This window comes from Triplophysa rosa, linkage group LG23 (genome assembly GCF_024868665.1).
Source record: "Triplophysa rosa linkage group LG23, Trosa_1v2, whole genome shotgun sequence".
NCBI lineage: Eukaryota > Metazoa > Chordata > Actinopteri > Cypriniformes > Nemacheilidae > Triplophysa > Triplophysa rosa.
The window spans coordinates 12,730,080-12,748,222 of record NC_079912.1 but is presented as its reverse complement, the minus strand read 5'-3'; the positions used below and the strand labels follow the sequence as shown (position 1 = coordinate 12,748,222).

The following is an 18,143-nucleotide window of genomic DNA, read 5'->3' as shown; positions in this document are numbered from 1 at the left end:
ACTCTTGACAGTTTCTTGCTACTAGTGACCGTCCAGTTTTCATGGCTAATCTCGACCGATTAACAATGAAGGAAGTCAGAGATCTTTCCACTCAGAATCTTTTGTATTTTTACTTAGTTCACCCAAAAATGAAAATTCTGTCATCATTTACTAAGCCTCATGTTGCTTCAAACCTGTATTTCATGAGTTCGTGTTAACATGTAATCAAATATATTGCATGTATGATAACAAAGCATATTTGGTGTGCTGTTCGAGCTCATAAATCCCAGAGTACGCCCCCCTTTTCTTAATCTGGGTTAGAAACCAGCCGAGAGTGAGGCGATGGGCTGAAGGAGGGATGCTGCAGAAACTGTCATGGGACAGAGGAGAGGGACTGGTATATATAGACACTTCTCCGCGCTAATTGTTTGGATTACATGACCGTGCTCCTCCCGAATTTAGTTTAATAAACTTCATAAATTTTATTGTTACACTGTTAACAAAAGATATTTGGAAGATCATTTGCAAACTATACAGTTCTGGGGCACCATTAACTACCATAGTAGAAAACTAAACTATTATGGTAGTCAATGGTATATTATTTTATGTTCCTCAGAACAAAGACATTTAAACAGGTTTGAAACAACTTGAGGGTGAGTAAATTATGACAACATTTTCATTTTGGGATGAGCTATCCCTTTTGAGTCCATTTTTCAAGTATCTGTACTGTATCAAAGTGTTTTTACTTTGGAAAATTGGTAAAGTGTCATAATATGTCATTTTTATATATGGAAATGTAACGCCTCTTACCATATTTGGAACATCAGGTTCCAAAGCAATTGTACTAACAGGTACGCCCACCTTACTTGCGTATACATTTGGGCGGTCTTAGTCAAATCATTCCACGAACTGACGTGGATTTGTGGGGGTGTGGTTACACGAGGCGTTTCAGGCAGGTCTGGGTGAGCATTCGCTTTTAGATAGAACGCATCTTTTGTTCTGACACTTACATTTTTGCAAAAAAATAAATCGTGTCTAATACATGCATGGGCAACTTATAACACACCAAAGACACAGAAAAACTCGTATTCGTGCCATATGACCCCTTTAAGTATTAAAGATAAAAAACAATGTCTTTTATGAAAAGTAGTGGAGAAAAAGTGCATAAAAGTTTCCCAAAGTAAAAAAACTTTTGATATACTTCCAAATGTACTTAAAAAAAAATACTTAAGTACTGTCCACCTCTTAAGAAATCCCCAAAATTGCTATAGTGAATTTTAGAAATCATTTAATTGTTTGTTTTCCATCTCCGACTGTCACAGTAATACCATGCAGATTACAGTAATTACTCTCTGTTGTAAGTGTCAAGTGTAATTGGGCTTTTCTTCCATCCGCCAACAGGTTGAGAAGGTTCGCATGACAGAGCCAACCATTTCCACGTGTCCTCTGGGCAATGGGGATCGTCTGGTGCGAATGATAAAAAGATACAGCTCTTAGAAAGGACAGCCATATGTGTGTAAAATGCGTTCCTGTTTCACGCTCCTGGTCAGAAGGCCAATTTGACTTGGGATTTGGAGACAAATAATGCTTGAACGTAGCAGACACTCATTAGAACAGACATCGGGATGCAGTCGTCTCTAGTCTCTCTACCCTCCTCACATGTCAATGGCTCTTTCTCCCCTCGCAGGGATGGTGATTGAATGTACCGCGTCGCAGCTGAAGGCAAATATAGAGGATGTGTTGTTTGTGCTTTCATGTTGAATACACCAAACTGCTGTTATCAGTCATTTCTGCTGTGCTGCTCTGGGACGCTTCTGGATCTCAGAGCTGTCTGTGCCTTCGCCGGAGCGGTTTTTCCTGCTCATCATCGGGATGTTTGTGCAGTTCGGTGTGCCCTGTTGTCTTCCGGTGTTGAAAACTTTTTCTTGTGTGGTATAGCATAAGACTCTTTTTTTTGTCATGCACCTTTTTGGAACAAAATGAAGAAACTTTCACAATGTTAATGGTGAACACATGATACACATCACAGTTTGGTTGTTAGCATTTGTTAGCAAAAACAGTTGTGTTATAAACAACACATTTTGTTTTCAGTTGAGGACACATCTCTGTTTTCACAGAGAAATAATATATGCTGTGTTACTTTAAACTCAACTTGTGTTGTCCTTTTCATTTATTTCATACAAATCAACAAAAAATTGTGTTAAATTACACACAATATGTTAAAAAGCATAACACAAACAGTGTGTAAATAATAATCATCTTTTTTGAGAGTGTACATGACTGCAATATCCAACTCCATTGCCTCACATACTGTATCTCTCACTCTCTTCAATCCCATTGGTTGTGGCCGTATTACATCGCTTCTCATTTGCATAAACCCAACTTTCAGCTCTGTGCTGTCGCTCAATTTGCCAAATCTCCTTGAAACTAATGACTTTTCTGAGAAAAGTGATAAAACGACACTTTTCGCCGCAAAATGCTGTCAGTGTGAGGGGATGCCACACATCTAGCCAAATCTCTTAAATCGTGTGTGGTCTGAATGACTAAATTCAATTCAGTGCTAATTTACCTTTATCTATTTAAAAAGAATGCCTGGCATTTAAAAGAATTTGGGCATTTAAAGCTTTTGACCGTGAAACAGACCTGAGTAATGACCAGTGGACCACAGACTCCATCCTCCTAATGCTTCTGCTGTTTAATATGCCGTGCTGTCAGTAGAGACGGCAGTCGGGAGGTCTGTCAGGATGAACTCAACTCTGTAAACATGGGACTCGCTCATTTCTCCCACACTTAGCTTGTGGCAAAGGCGTTTGGACCGTCCCAAAATAGCTAGATGTGAAATTGAAGTGCTGCTTCAGTGATTTATGTTGTGTCATCGTAATGTTTCCATTTTCTTCAACAGAAAAATGTGATGAAGCCCTGGTCACGCCGCTCCCTCATAATGCCTTCACCAGCTCCTCAGTGTTCACCGGTGGCTATGCACCTGGATATGCCAAGCTAAATAAAAGAGGAGGTAATAACATTTTCTTGTTCTTTCTCATGCACACAAATGTGATAATTTGACTGGAGAAATGAAACAAACCCTTATTGTCTCATTACAACACCTCAACAAACACTCTTAGGCTGTTGATTTTTTATGCAAACAATATAATACAAACTTTCACAGGTGCGCATACTGGATACGGTTTCTTTTCAGTCCAATACGCATCCGTACACTATATAGCACTGTTTAGTTCATCACAACAGTGACTCCAGCCGGGACTTATTGCGTGAATTACTAAATTACAAAAGCTCATTCCATTACGCCAAACCTGCGCCTTTGGAAAAGGCATGTTCTTAAGATTAATTGAGCGAAAATCAAGATGCGACAACGCGGTAATCTATCTCTGTGATTTGGACAAAATTGGCTAATTGTTTTCCTTAGGTTCCTTGTGACTCTCATTGCAAATGTAATTTAATGAAACAGGAAGTTCTCGAGCCCTCACAGGACATCTTTGGAGTTTTCGGTTTATGACAGAATGTCATCTTTTATTGAGGGGAAAGCTAAAGTCAATTTAACATGTTAATTTAGCGTGATTATTTATATCACAAAATAACGCAATCTCATTGTAACTAGGCCTTTTACAATTGTGGTCGCGGTTAAAACCACATGAAATACCACATTCATTTTTTGCAGACACTACAGGTAATGGAATGTAGGGGTCTCGGGACCATGCTTTGCAAAGTTGAACTACATTAAACCACAGTGCCCGGACGGGACTCTAAATGATGTGTTAAGAGTCTCTTGTCCAATGAACATCGATTTGTGCTCCATTAAATTAATGGTATAGATATCCAGCATAGACTTCTGTTGAAGCATGGCCTCAACAGGGCTCAACGGGCCGTCCAAAAGGTTCTGCACACAGATTCATGGAGATTAAATTGTATCACAAACAGCGCAACAGTGCAGGCTAACGTTTAACATGTATGTGCTAAAATGATCAAATAAACCAAGTAATATTGATTGTTGATAGATGCAGATTATTTGGTAACACTTTACAATACGATTTTGTTAACATTAGTTAGCTAACATAGACTAACAATAAACAATGTGTTTACAGGATTGATTAATTAATCCTTTTTATGTTAGTTAATACAATACTTATTGGTTTATTATAGTTCATTGAGCATCAACTAATGTTAACATGTACAACTTTTTATTTTGTAAATGTTTTAGTAAATGATGAATTTACTAGGATGAAAAAAGTTTTTTTTATTGTCATTTTTTATTACCAATGTAGCCAACTAATGTTCACCCAAAAATAAAAAGTTTGTCATCATTTACTTTTGACTTTCTGAATAATTTTGAAGAATGTTGGTAACCAAACAACAGTGGTACCCATTCACTTCTACTGTATAGACAGAAAATCAATGCAGGTCAATGGGTACCACCGTTGTTCTACCAACATTCTTCAAAATATCTTCTTTTGTGTTCTGCAGAAGAAAGAAAGCCTTACACCATGTCTACACTGGACACGACTGGCGCATTGCGCCGCGTAAAGTGATGCCCCGTAAATGATGACAGAATTTTCATATTTAGGTGAACTATCCCTTTTACAAATACAAGCTTATTGTGAAGTGTTAGAATAATCAATAATATATAATTTTCACATAGATAAATACATTTATGGTTAATGATATAGTTTTATTTTAGAGGAACTCTTAAAGAAATGTATAGTTTTTTTATTTCTCTTTTGATGTAGTTTTATTAATTTGCCATTGTGTTTTCCTGTCGTTTCTCAGCCTTTCAAGTGGGAAGCTTAATATTAAAACTACTTCTAATGCAATAGGCAGTGGTTTTTTATTGTGTAATACAGCATATATTTATTAAATCGATTATTATCCAGCGGTATTTGTTTGATGTACCTAATTTAAAAAAGGCCCTACCCAGTTGTTCATATTGATATTATATATATGTTAATATTTGTGTGTAATTGCAGTAATCAGCATATCTTGTAATTAAAATTGAAATCGATTGATAGTCCAATACTCAAGTAATGAAACATTTCACACTATGCATCAGAAACATTGTGTGTTGTGTGCAGATTTGGGCTCTCAGGGGAGAGCGGGTTCAGCTCATAATGGATGTTTTATATACAGGCCTCTCTGTGGGGGTGTGTGTAGGCAGTGAGACTCCTTTTAAAGGATCCAAATTACATCTTATTTCCAAGCATGCTGAGCTCTATTTTGTGCATAAAATACAGAAACATTAATTGCTATTGTAATTATGCCTCCTATTACACATGCTGCTTAAAGCATCAATGCACAATGTGCACTACGCAAAACACTGTAAACATATATAAATTGGTGTTCTGGAAAGGAATTATATTAATATTTATTCTGTCAAGCAGATCTCAGGTCCACATATACAGTATGGCATGACTGAAACAACAGCATAGTTTTTTTTTCTCTGTGGCCCATTTTTGAGGTTCCAGTATTCTAGCATCTCTGCTGACCCACAAGGGGTCACGACCCCAAGGTTCAGAATCTTTGATTTAATGCCAGCAGTGAAGATTCTGACAGTACAAAAACACACAGACTTGACAGGTGGCTGTCCTGAATTCAGCTTTGTGCAACATGTAAGGACGGCATTTCTATTCAGCCGCTTTCTCACCGAGGGCCAGTGGGGTTTGTGAGAATAAGCAATGGTATATGCCCTCTGGCACTGCCTACATCAGCAGTCAGTCACCATAGCGACCCAGGGTTCTCTGTTACTCGAAAGGTGCACTTGGCCTGAGGGGTCCACGGTAGTGGCCAATGAACATGTTCTCCTACCTGCCAGTCTGCAAATGTGAGAACCTCTCTCTCTCTCTCTACCTGCCCTACCAGTTTTTGATGATGCCTAGGAAAAGTGAAAAACATTTTTATATCTTATGAATTAAGATACATTTGCTCTTTTTGTCATTTTAATGTATAAGTATCATCGTATAGTAGATTGGATTTTCAGTTTTCTGGAGTCAGAACCCAAAGTGTGAAGAGATCCAAAATTCTAGACCTGTATGACTCTTCTGTGTTACACAAAAGAAGACCAACCAAACAACATTAGACCCCATGGACACAAAACCATTTTCATCACATTTCTCAAAATACCTTCTTTTGTGTTTCACAGAAGAATAAGGGTGAATAAATGATGATTTATTCAAGGGATTGTTTACCTTCAAAATGAAAATTCTGTCATTATTTACATGCCCTCTTGTTATTTCAAACCTGCATGACTTTCTTTTCTCTGCAGAACACAAAAAATATATTTTGAAAAATGTAACAGAAAACCGTGGGTCCCCTTTGACTTGCATTGGTTTTGTGTCCATACAATAGAAGTCAATGGGGACCAACAGTTACATTTTTTTAAATGTCTTCTTTTGTGTTTTGCAGAAGAAAATCACACACGTCAAATATGGTGAATTATTCCTTAAACAGGGCCATAGCTAATGTTATGCTTGGCTGGTGTGTCATTGGGCAAAATGTTAATATTTCCACGCAGACGTGTAGTTGTCATCGATCTGTACTTTAATCATTAAGACTGCAATGCTGGGGCAAAATTTGGACCTCATCCTGTCGATGAAATATGACATTTTTGAATCTGATGGACTGAATAATTATTATGAATAGCATATTATGAATAGCAATGTCACTTAGGACCTTCTAATAAAATCTACATTCATGAAACCTGTAAAGCTCGGGTGAAATAGCATTGTCAGGTTTTTTAAAGATAATTAGCTTCAAAATAATCACTCTGAGCTGTCCGTTTCCAATTTTACTGAACTGGTGGGCCAAGCAGTGTTAGTTTTGACAGCATATTAGCATCTGGCATGAGATTTTTCAGTTTTAGATGCCAAACTGTCTGGTTCAGCCTGGGTCTCTGGGCTCCAGGGTGTTGCCATGACACTCTGATGGCCAAGCCATTGATGATGTCAGAGGAGGGTTCATTGGTTATAGTTGAATGAGCAGCAGCATCAACGACTATTGTTGCTGGTGGAATATTCGGCTGTCTGTATGCAAGGCACTAAGACTGTCTGTCTGCACCAATGATGCATTATTTACCTTTACTAATGTATTTTAAAGATCTCCAGGCTGAAAATAGAACAAAGATCGCACAAAATCAATACAAAGCAGGGTTTGTATTTATCCACTTTGATTGACAGGTATTAGTGATATCCACTGGTGTAATGGATGCTCGTATATTTTGTACAGTAACCGAGTTAAACTTCATATACATTTAATCCATTTTTGATATTTATTTGCGTGCATACAGTATACTGTATATAGAGAGATTATATGTAATAGGATTTGTTATTTATGCTTTATTTGAGGTTTTTGTACTAGAGACTTTATAGGGTCAAGTTGTAAAAATTTTGTCATTTTATGTTGGTATAATTGTTTTTGCTTCAAATTTTGAACGCTAAAACGTCCAGTATTACTTTTATGTAGAGCCAGCACAAAGGTTAAAAATATTATTAAATCAATTTCATCAGTCTAATACAGAAATGTATTTGTAGTGTAATTCTGGAATTGAGTTACAAAGCAGAAAGATGGAATAAAAACAGCAGATGAATGACAGACGGTCTGAGGTAAAGCTGTTGAGACCGAATCATCAAGTGTCCCTGATGCAACGCGCTGCTTTAATGTGGCGATCAGAGGTGTCAGTCAGAATGATATTGACAGTCCCTCATCTGGGCTAATGTTGCCTGATCTTCACCTCTCAATGTAATGAGATGTACTCCCTCATCACACGCTACACGTCCAAATCCATGCATTTATGTAAATATTTCCTCTACGGTGAAGATAATAGACATATAAACTGTCTACTGTATATAGACATCTTGCACAGAGCCACGTGTTTGAGTTTGTCATTAATGTGTTAATCAGTCAAGCATGTGATACATAGATTATCACAATAGTCATTTCTGTCAACAGGGATGAATGTTTGCACGGTAGTGAATATTTCAGGGTATTGCAATAAAACGAGATTGACCATTCAAGACCAATACAAAATGGACTGTAGCATTAGATCAACACACATTTAACTATTTCTATATGCTATGCAATAAGCAGATTACTCAACCTCTCAACTCAACTTGTATTTATATAGCGCTTTTTACAATTTTCATTGTTACAAAGCAGCTGTACATTACAAAATTCAGTAAGCAGATATCAATTTTAGTAATATCACATCACCAGCCCTTCCCAGTACATCTATGAAAAGCTGCCGTCGCACTCTCTTATTCGGCCAGAGGGACATCTTATTTAGCAGCTGTTCATATGTGAGATGATTCAGGGGGAAAGGTCATATCATCCTTCTGCAGAAACCTGTTTGCCCCTCACAGCTGGAGACGGAAGAGGACAAGAGTTTGTCCTGGCTGGTATGCAGGGAAAACAAAATGTCCTGTCGGAAACTAATGAGGAGAAGGATTGTGAGGAACTGTGGTGAATGACAGAGGGGAGAGAAGGTTCATATCCCATTGTGGAGTCATGTACCCCAACCTTAGCTGAATAATAATGTTTTCATTCATGAGATTGAGGGACTAATATAAGACGTGAGCAGTTATCCATGTCCATTGTTGTCTTCCTCACTCTACTCTCAAGTGGATGCTAGTTTGCCAAATCTTATTCTCTGGTCATTATATGTATTTACCGCATAGACCTACAGTATAGTATGCTGTACTGTAATATTGTTTTTTAAGTGATGTTTTTAAAACACAGCTACATTTGCTGCTAATTTAATATATCTAAATCACCCTAACTATGTTAGGTTGAAGCGAAATGTAATTTTGAAAGGAGTTACCCGCCCATAATAGACGTCTCTGTAATGATTCTCTCTCGCACGCTGGTGCAAAACCATATGCTGTTATCATTTGCTGTGGAACACATAGATATTGTTTTATTTTCAGCTCTTTTTCATAAAACGAGTGTTCAGGTTAGGGTCAGATCAGGTATATTCTTGCACGACTGGACGTTTGACTTTGCTGCCAAAGGCCTGGTGTATTTTCAGCTTTAACTGGTCGATGCATTTAAAGTTGAGCTGTCTTCTCCTGAGAGTCTCGTATTGAATCTGTAAGATTTGAGCTCATACGTTAACATCTTTTCTGCTCTGTTGTGGCATGTAGATGAAATTAAATTTAGATGAATGTGTAATCTCTGTTTGACGGGTGAGGTTAGATAATGTATGTTTCTCCCCTGGCAGAAAATGTTTAACCAAACTTCAAGCAACACAGTGATAAAACTGTAATAACAGCATTTTAATCAAGAGGTCAAACATATTACTCTTTGATTCATATGCAGTATGCTCCCATCGATATAGTCTGGGTTGCTTTATGCCTGCAGCTGTCTATATTTCATTCCTCCTGGATTAGAAGCCAAACAATGCTATTACTCTGCAGATGTTAACATTTCCTTCATCTATATACATATACTGTATATCTAAATGTGGTTTATTAAAAACACATTAAGGTCATTAAGTGATAAGATGAATATATGACCACAGCCAAACACAGAAATAAACATACTGTAAGAAATCACACAGGTTATCTATCGTCAATGGTATGAAAACCAATTTGTGGCAAATATAAGCAGAGGGCAAACTCTTCAAAAATGATGCCATTCCATTTATCTTGGCTATATTGTGTTATCATCGTCACAACTTCCTTTTGGAAGTCATACATACTGCACAGATAGCCCACCAGGTAATGTTTGTACCAAAAAAAAATGCATTTTATGTTTCATCTCTTTGTTTTATCTGTGTCATCTGGGATTGTTTCTTATTTATTTATTTCTTTTTGGTCTGGGCCAGGCTCTAAAACTCAATGCGCTTTGTTGTTTTATTTTCACCTGTCTTGGTTGCTGGTGTCCTTCCAGTGCCCTTTTCTGTGCTCTCTTTATCTCCTCTGAACATCTGCCTTGGTGGCAGCTTGCAGGCGGCAGTGAAGTGGATGTCCCCTGACTCCCTCACACTCTCTTAAGCTTCCTTCGTGTGGTGATCCCTGGACAACCTAATCTACTGACCCCCTGCTTATGTCTCTCGGACTCTCCCTGTGCCTGGTGTTTTGAGACGTAGTTGAAGTGTAAATGGCTGTTAAATGAAGGCTTTGCATTTGCAGCTTCAGTTTAGCTCTGCCCACTTTCTATTGTTTGTCTGAATATGTGCCATTGTAGAACCGTACAGATTTACAAACAATTACAAATAAACAATCTGTCTGGCTAAAATAAGGCCTTTTAAAACTTTTTTATGTTTCAGGCTTTATACAGTAAATCAAAAATGTATATTCAAGCCTTCTATTAACATCACTATATTATTGTTCCATTTTAATAATGCTTGTCATCAAAGTCTTTAATTGAATATCTTCACTTTTTATGAATATTGAACAATGATTTTGCGGCATGTATTATTCCTTTGAACGTCCCTGTTACAAATGTCCAAAAGCCTCCGGCTAAAGTCATATAAAACATCTGTACAGCAGTCTGTTCTTCAAAGGTCTAGTGTATGTGATTTAGCGGCATCTAGTGGTGAGGTTGCGAATCGGAACCAATGGCTCACTCCACCCCTCCCTTTCAAAGCTCAACAGTGGCTGACACAGGACAAAAATGTCACGTTTTCTCTTCTTTCCTGAAGGAGATAATGTATTTATGAAACGCGCTCTGTAGAGCGGTCTGTCCATTTAGGGCTACTGTAGAAACAACATGTTGAATTCCATGTAAGGAAACCCGCTGTTTATGTAGAAATAGCTCATTCCAAGGTAATAAAATCATAATCCTTCCTTATATAAGGTCTTTACACACATCTGAAGACATAGTTATGTACAGTATATTATATTGCATTTCTGTCAATGATCCTCCAAAAAATTACACATTGGACCTTTAAAGCTTAAAGAAGACAGGAAAATACAGATTATTTTGTAAGTTCCTGTAGTTCACGGCCCCCTCGAGTCGTACCCTTAAGAACATGCTTACGAGAGCACACATAATATTTACAAAACACCAACAAGACTTGTTCCTGTTCTGTTTTTCTCTGTGGAACAAGTGCAAACAGATTTCAGATCAATACGACAAGCAATCGAGTATTGTGCATTTTCTTCAGGCGCTGGGGGCTGGTCTCCGCTGGACAGCGATCATTATCAGTGGCTGCAGGTCGACCTGGGAAGCCGGAAACAGGTCACAGCCGTTGCCACACAGGGTCGATATAGCAGCTCTGATTGGACGACGCGCTACCGACTTCTGTACAGCGACACAGGCAGGAACTGGAAACCATATCATCAAGATGGTAACATCTGGGTGAGTACCATATTCAGTTGTTTGGTGTAGGATTGTTTACAAGGCACTTTTGAGGTTGTATAGTAGGTTGCTTGTTTGTTTAAATTTGTTTTAAAACTCTCATTTAAAATAACGTTTACAAGTGTTAAAGCAAAATAAAAAAATAAGATGCAGATTTAAAATGGCAGAACATGGTCGCAATGATTCTGTAGGGGCTGGTTTGAGATTCAATTTTAGTTTTTTAGTTATTAATAACATTTTATAGTAAGTTAAACAAAAGAATGAGGCAAGAATCCCATTGTTTCAGATAAAAACTAGCTAGTTTGAGACAAAATTTCAATTTGTATTATTAATGCAATTTTATATTATAGAAGTTATAAAATAAAAAATATAGTTATAGATTATATTAAAGTGCACTATAATTATCAAAAGGGAGAAATCTTCTTTTTGTATAAAAGCAAACAAACAAAGCAGGTTTAAGATCAATTTTAGCCTGTAGTTATTAATAACACTTCATAAATGAAACAAAAGAAAAGAATCCCACTTTTTCCTATAAAAACTATCTAGATTAAGACAAAATTACAGTTTGTATTACGAAAAAAAATCAAATAAATTATAAAATAAGAAAACGAATTACATTGATATTATTTAAAAATGTTAATATTAATATTAAAGTGCACCATAATAATCAAAAGTGCCAAATTATATTCTGGTATAAATTAGAAATGACACCGTTAAATGTCTAATAATCACGATTAACAAAACCAAATCAAGATTCTAGACATGCTTTGTGCTTTTGGTAATTGAGACATTTGTAAGACATGCTAGTTGTTGTAGCAGGGCATTAGCGCACACCTCTTTCACATGCTGAGCTCACCAAGGACGGCTGAAGATCAATGAGTCAAGAGGATGCCTTGATTTCTTCCTGGGTGCTTTAATCAACAGTAAGCAATCAAGGAAGCACTTAGATTCAGAGAAAGACAGTTTCACACACTGATTTCAGGATTAACAGCTGATGTACCGCTGGGCTCGCTACCCAAGATAGAGGGGAGTGGAATTATTACCCAACCTACCTGGGATCCACACACTTCCTATATGTCTTTACTGCAACTTTTATTGCTTCATTCTCACCTCTCTGCCCAAGCCTCAGCAAACTTTCCATTTTATCACAATCGAATATTGCACCTACATTGACACCGAAACCTTCCTCGGTTTATTAAATTCTGAGCAATCTCCTGATTTTCTGCTCGTGTTGAACACAAGCTGTGTGAATTGAAGTGCCCTTGGATTCAGGACAATCCTGAAACACTTATAGGTCACTGTGCATTACTGTTTCATGCAGGGTGGATCGATACTTTTAATGTATTACGTTTCGTTTCTGTGGTGGTGTCTGCCATACAGAGTGGTATCAATGAGCTGTTGTAACGTAACGTAAAGCAAATGCATACCAGAATTTCATAGACAAGCCTCTATTGAGGGGCATATGTTTTTATATTTCATCTGAAATAATCTGATTGCATTCAGCCTCTTGAAAAAATTCACTACTCGAAGATAACCGCTCTACCAATCACGGCTTCGATATTAAAGATGCAATCAAAACAGTCTTTCAAAACACCTAGAGTCCAATTGATTTATATGCAGTGCAGTTTCGGACCGGATCATTTTCACTCCTGAATAATTTTCATCACATTTTGGACCCTGTCTTTAATTTATTTTCTTTGACGGGGTCATACGTCTGAATATTAATTAAGCTCTTTTGTGTCAGTGATGAATAATGGCGTGTTGTTGTGTTTTTACCCGTCATGTGTAGCATTTTCTTCTGCTTGCTTGTTTAAATCATTTTTAGATGTTTCCTATTTTTTTTGCCACTTTTAATCAAAGTGTCACCTCGCTCAACAAGCCAATCTCCTTATTCTGTTAGTTTCAAATGATTTCTTCTTTCCTGCAAGGTTAAATGTCAATTCAGCCTGGGGATTTGACAGTGCTAGGTAGAGATAGGAGTGTGTACTAGCTCGCTAAATAACTTTGGCTTATGGCTTAAAAGTCGCATGCCATTTATCAGCAAATGACAAACCGCAATAAATTTCGCTGACATTATATCCTTAGCCTTTAACATCATGTTATGTTCTTTTCACATCATCGGAGAGTGCATCTTGACCCAGAAATATATTTTAGACATGAATGTTATTAGGCTATATACTTAGTGGAGGTATGCTATTACTTTTCCTAACAATCACAATTTTTTGCTTGGTTAAGTATAAAATCGGTGAAAAACGACAGGAAAATACTATATACTTGTACTTGTATACTATATACTTATACTATGTACTATTGCTTTCCTGTGGCTCAGTAGTAAGAGCATGGCACTAGCAATGCCAAGGTAATGGGTTCGATCTCGGGGGATTGCACATAGTCAGAAACTATTGTGATGCAATGTAAGTCGCTTTGGATAAAGGCGTCTGCCAAAATGCATAAATGATGACATACAATTGAGTCAATAAGTAAATAACTGCTGGAAACAATCATCCAGAACACCTGTCGTGCAACTATTCAGGATGCTGCCATTCGTAGAAATTAGTTTGGTAACACTTTATATTTTTTATGTACACTGTGACCAATATATTTCAGTTGTTTAATAGTGGCAGCAGTGTAAATCATTTTATATGTTTCCATGGAGATGATGGGTTGAAATACAGGTGCTCAGATTTGTTATCCAAGCACCTCCACCCCAATTATCCCCCAGTCTGTCAATCAGTGTCTCAAGCAGGGGTGGCTCGTCCATTAGGGCGCTCTCTGTAGAATACCGCCCCTTTTTAGGGCAATTTCACTATTGCCGAGATTCGCCCCCAGTCCTCCCATTGAATTCCATACAAAGCGCTTTTTTTAACTTCAGGCCCTGCAATGCATTCTCTGTGGCTTCCCAAAGGGCTAGCCCTAACGTGCTTGCGTCATCATACGCCACCTTAACTTGTGCAGCGATTGGACGATTCTCGACCCCCAGTACTGCGAGAGATTATGACGATAGACCCGCTAGATTTCAGGTATTTTGTGAACGTAAAACACATTTTCTTTCAAGGCGATTTACATATTCACAGCAGCAGTAAAGTAATGGAGGAAATTGTGCACTTTCTTTATACTGGACGCATCACGTGAATGGATTAAACCATTATAATCATACTTAAATGATGATGTCCACATTGAATGCTGCGTGTTGTGTAAGTAAAACTTTTATTATGTCAGAGTGCACTCATGAAAAATACTGCGGTGTAACTGAGTGTTAACTAAATGAGACTGTAATGTATTTTGTAAATAGGCATTTATTACAAGTCCATAGATAATGGTCAAACCACAGACTTAAATAGGGTTATTTGATAGTGAGTTAACAACATAAGAAAGGTCTCACTTCCAAACGCGTCATGTGCAAATGTACAATCCTTCAAAACAGTGACATAGGCTCCTGGCAATACCGTTCAGTGTGCACGCCACCATTCACCTGTCATGACTCCTGAGCTAATACAGCTTCACCCTTAAATAGGACATTTGCTTTAATATACCATATTCCCGCTAATAAATGTGACTACTATAAATACTCAAGTGGTTGCGACCATCACATATTGTAATGCATTATAGTAGTTACAGTACTCTTCTCTCTACTCTTCTCTTGCTATGGTATAGTTCAAAAACACAATACATCAACACTATAGCATCTAAGAATAGTACAGTTTACGTTAATAAGTAATAAAATATAGGCTACCACAGTATTTTTTCATGTGGGCTGGCAGTTTATTACAATAAATTAAAATTCACTTATTAATGCTATAAGTACATCCTTTGATGGTTGAATGTTTCATATTAAGCTAAGAGGTTATGATAAATGGTTATATCACCTGTCACTAACATTTAGTCCTACATTATTGATGGTGTCATTTTTAGGTTATTGTTCCTGTTGCCCCCCTAAAATTGTTTTGCACCAGCCGCCACTGGTCTCAAGAATCATCTCCATAATAACTGCAATAAATGCAAGCGTACTTTTGATTTAAAGACAACTAAAGAGTAAAATCTTTTTAGATTTAGTTTAGTTACTTTTGCTTGGATTTGTTTGAAGATATTTACAAAGCACTTCGTGCAAAATGTTTAATGCATTCCCTTTATGCCACTCAAATATCTTAACTGTCAGACTTTTTTCATAAATCATTACTATTGGTGACCTTTTTTGTCTGTGAAGTTTGCAAATATTGAACCAACAAAATTTTTTAAAAGGGCTTGTCGACTAGTGTGATTTTATAGAATTTGTTTTTTTCATTTTCTTTAAAGTGGCAGTTTTGGAGATGCAAGCTTTCAGTCTGACAGTTAGGATATATATAAACACATGAAAGCAGTTTTTGCCATCTTTTGTGTATTTAAATTTACAGCTGATAACTAACAGAAAATAAGCAATAAATTGTCAGTGTATTGTGTATTGCCCATAATAATAGCATGGCTTCAAAAGATTTGGAATGCTGAGATGCTTTTATGGTTTAAGATCCATGGTCTCTATGAACTGTTATATAAACTGCTAACTTTTATTTGTATGCTAAGAGCTGAGCAACAATAAAAAAAATGCCTGCTTCAGAAACAGCTTGCAGGTTTAGATCGGAGTGTGGGTGTTTTAATTATGAAATTATAGCAATGTACAACAGACTTACATTGAGTCACCCTTCTGCTTATTTTAAGATAGAAATCGTTTTAGAATTGACCAAAAGCCAGTAAAACATGTATAATGTATATCTCAGCTTTTGTTTTGTTTTGCCAAGCAGTTTCATATTATATTTAAGTGCAATGCTCTTATGCACTATTAATGCTGCTATGGACTAGGGATTAGGACGAACTAGTTGACATTAATGCTCTGCTGCGATATTTAAAGCTTGATGTCGACTGGTCGTGGGTCATGGGATTTTGACACTGTACCTTTAAGAAGAGGATGACTGTTCCAACTAGAGAGCTGTGTGCGGGACGTCATGAAAGAAACTATAAATAAAAATGTTTCTCATATTGGCTGCTGTGTCACTGAGGTGCTGCGTTTGTAAGTCCGCTGTGATAAAGCGTCTGCTGCATTATGCTAATAAATGATGTTGTTCTAAAGTCATAGGCCCTCACAAACAAACTCGACACATTTTTCTGTTGTTTCATCTATTAGTGCACATGACACTTTCAGTTGACTTGTTGTAAATGTCAGGGACGTTTGGTCTGTACACACGCTTCAGATCTGAAGTCACGTTAGGCTGCTGTACAGATCCACCTGCTGCTCTTTTACTGCATGGCCCCGCTACCACCGACCTCGCGCTTAAAAATTATTTTAGTTTAGTTGTTGTTGCTCTTGAGCAATAGATTTGGTTTTTGGAGAATTGTATTTGGATACTATATATTTAACTTAGAGGCAATTTTGCGGGAGTCGCACCATTCTACCGCAGCCCACACACACGAATGTCTTACTGCCCACACCCATCAAATCTTGTTGCAAAACATTCTCTAGCTCTTATTTTATTTATTAATGACGCCAGCGGCTAGTCGTCGTCGACGCGACTTTTAGCACAATAGTCGACTTCAAAAAATCTGAGGTCGTTCAACCCCTACTATGGACTAATGCATTATATTTAATAATATTATGTTGTGACCTGCGCCAAGAGCACTTTGGAACATCCGATCATTCACTGTACCTCAGTAATGCACTGTGAACTCCAAATAACGTGACACCTGTTATAGCCCGTCTGTCTCACCTTTATCTGTTCTAGCCATTTCCTGGCCGTCCACTCTGAGTGCAACCTGCTCAGTTTTTATCCCTGAGTACCTGTCTGAGAATTGAATTTTGAATGAGTCCTTTTGGAGGCTTGTACATTACCCAAACCCTTTCTCAACCCCTGCAGTTAATGGTGAATGAGCTTCAAACAGCTGCCTTTTATACTGAATGAATGCGGACAGAATTTGTACATTTCCGCTCTCACGCCTCTATAGTAACCACAGCTCTCTACATGGCATAATGCTGGAGACATCTCTCTATCAATTAATGTGCTGAAACATGCACTTGGAAAGGATGTACAGTGAGCCGTACCCCTTACTGGGGAGCGAAAAGCCCTTTAGCTGTTTTACTCAATGAGAGACTTTGCCCATTACAAAGATCTCGTTGTGACTGCTGGGCTTTTATTCTTTGATCTTAGATTTTATACTTTATTTTGGTGCTGTCAAAAATAAAGGACGCACTGTTTCAGGGTTTCAGAACAAGTGTTTTTGTATTATCTACAAAAATGTTTTACGGTGTGTAAGTTACCCATCAAAAAATGACTGAGACATGACACGCAGACACACAATAAACACTCGTACTGTTTTCTAGGGCAGAGGTTTTCAATCTTTAGATGCCATGGACCCCCGAGTATGATCATCCTCATGTGAGGGATCCTTAAATTTAAAAGGATTAAATCTGTCTTTTATATACCCTGAAAATGTGATAATATAAATATAAAATTAGTTTCTAATAAGTTACTTTTATTATATATTTTATATATAATTTATACAGTGTAAATATACTGTATAATAACTTCTCACTATAAGATGCTATTACATTTTTATTCATAAAAATAAATTATTTAATGCGCTTTTGTGTCTATTTAATCTATCTATATACTGTATATATATATATATATATATATATATATAATTATTTATTTAGACCTTTTCTCTTTTTTACAGTTATTTTCTAAACTTTTCCATGGACCCCGTCACACCCTTGCGGCCCCCTGTGGGTCCCTGGACCGCAGTTTGAAAACCCCTGGTCTCGGATATTGAGTCCTGTCTACAAAGTGTTAATTTGAACAATTTAAGCATATTTGCTTTTGTTTATCGTTTTT

General features: G+C 37.2%; 1 protein-coding gene across 1 annotated transcript in view; it reads left to right on the top strand.

Annotated features, from left to right (window-relative positions):
* The window catches only part of cntnap2a (contactin associated protein 2a), a 279,945-nt gene that overhangs the window by 102,395 nt on the left and 159,407 nt on the right, over nucleotides 1–18,143 (top strand). The window contains exons 2-3 of the mRNA XM_057322754.1: nucleotides 2,882–2,992; nucleotides 11,090–11,283. Of these exons, the coding sequence (XP_057178737.1) occupies nucleotides 2,882–2,992; nucleotides 11,090–11,283 (305 nt within the window). The remainder of the gene's footprint in view (nucleotides 1–2,881; nucleotides 2,993–11,089; nucleotides 11,284–18,143) is intronic.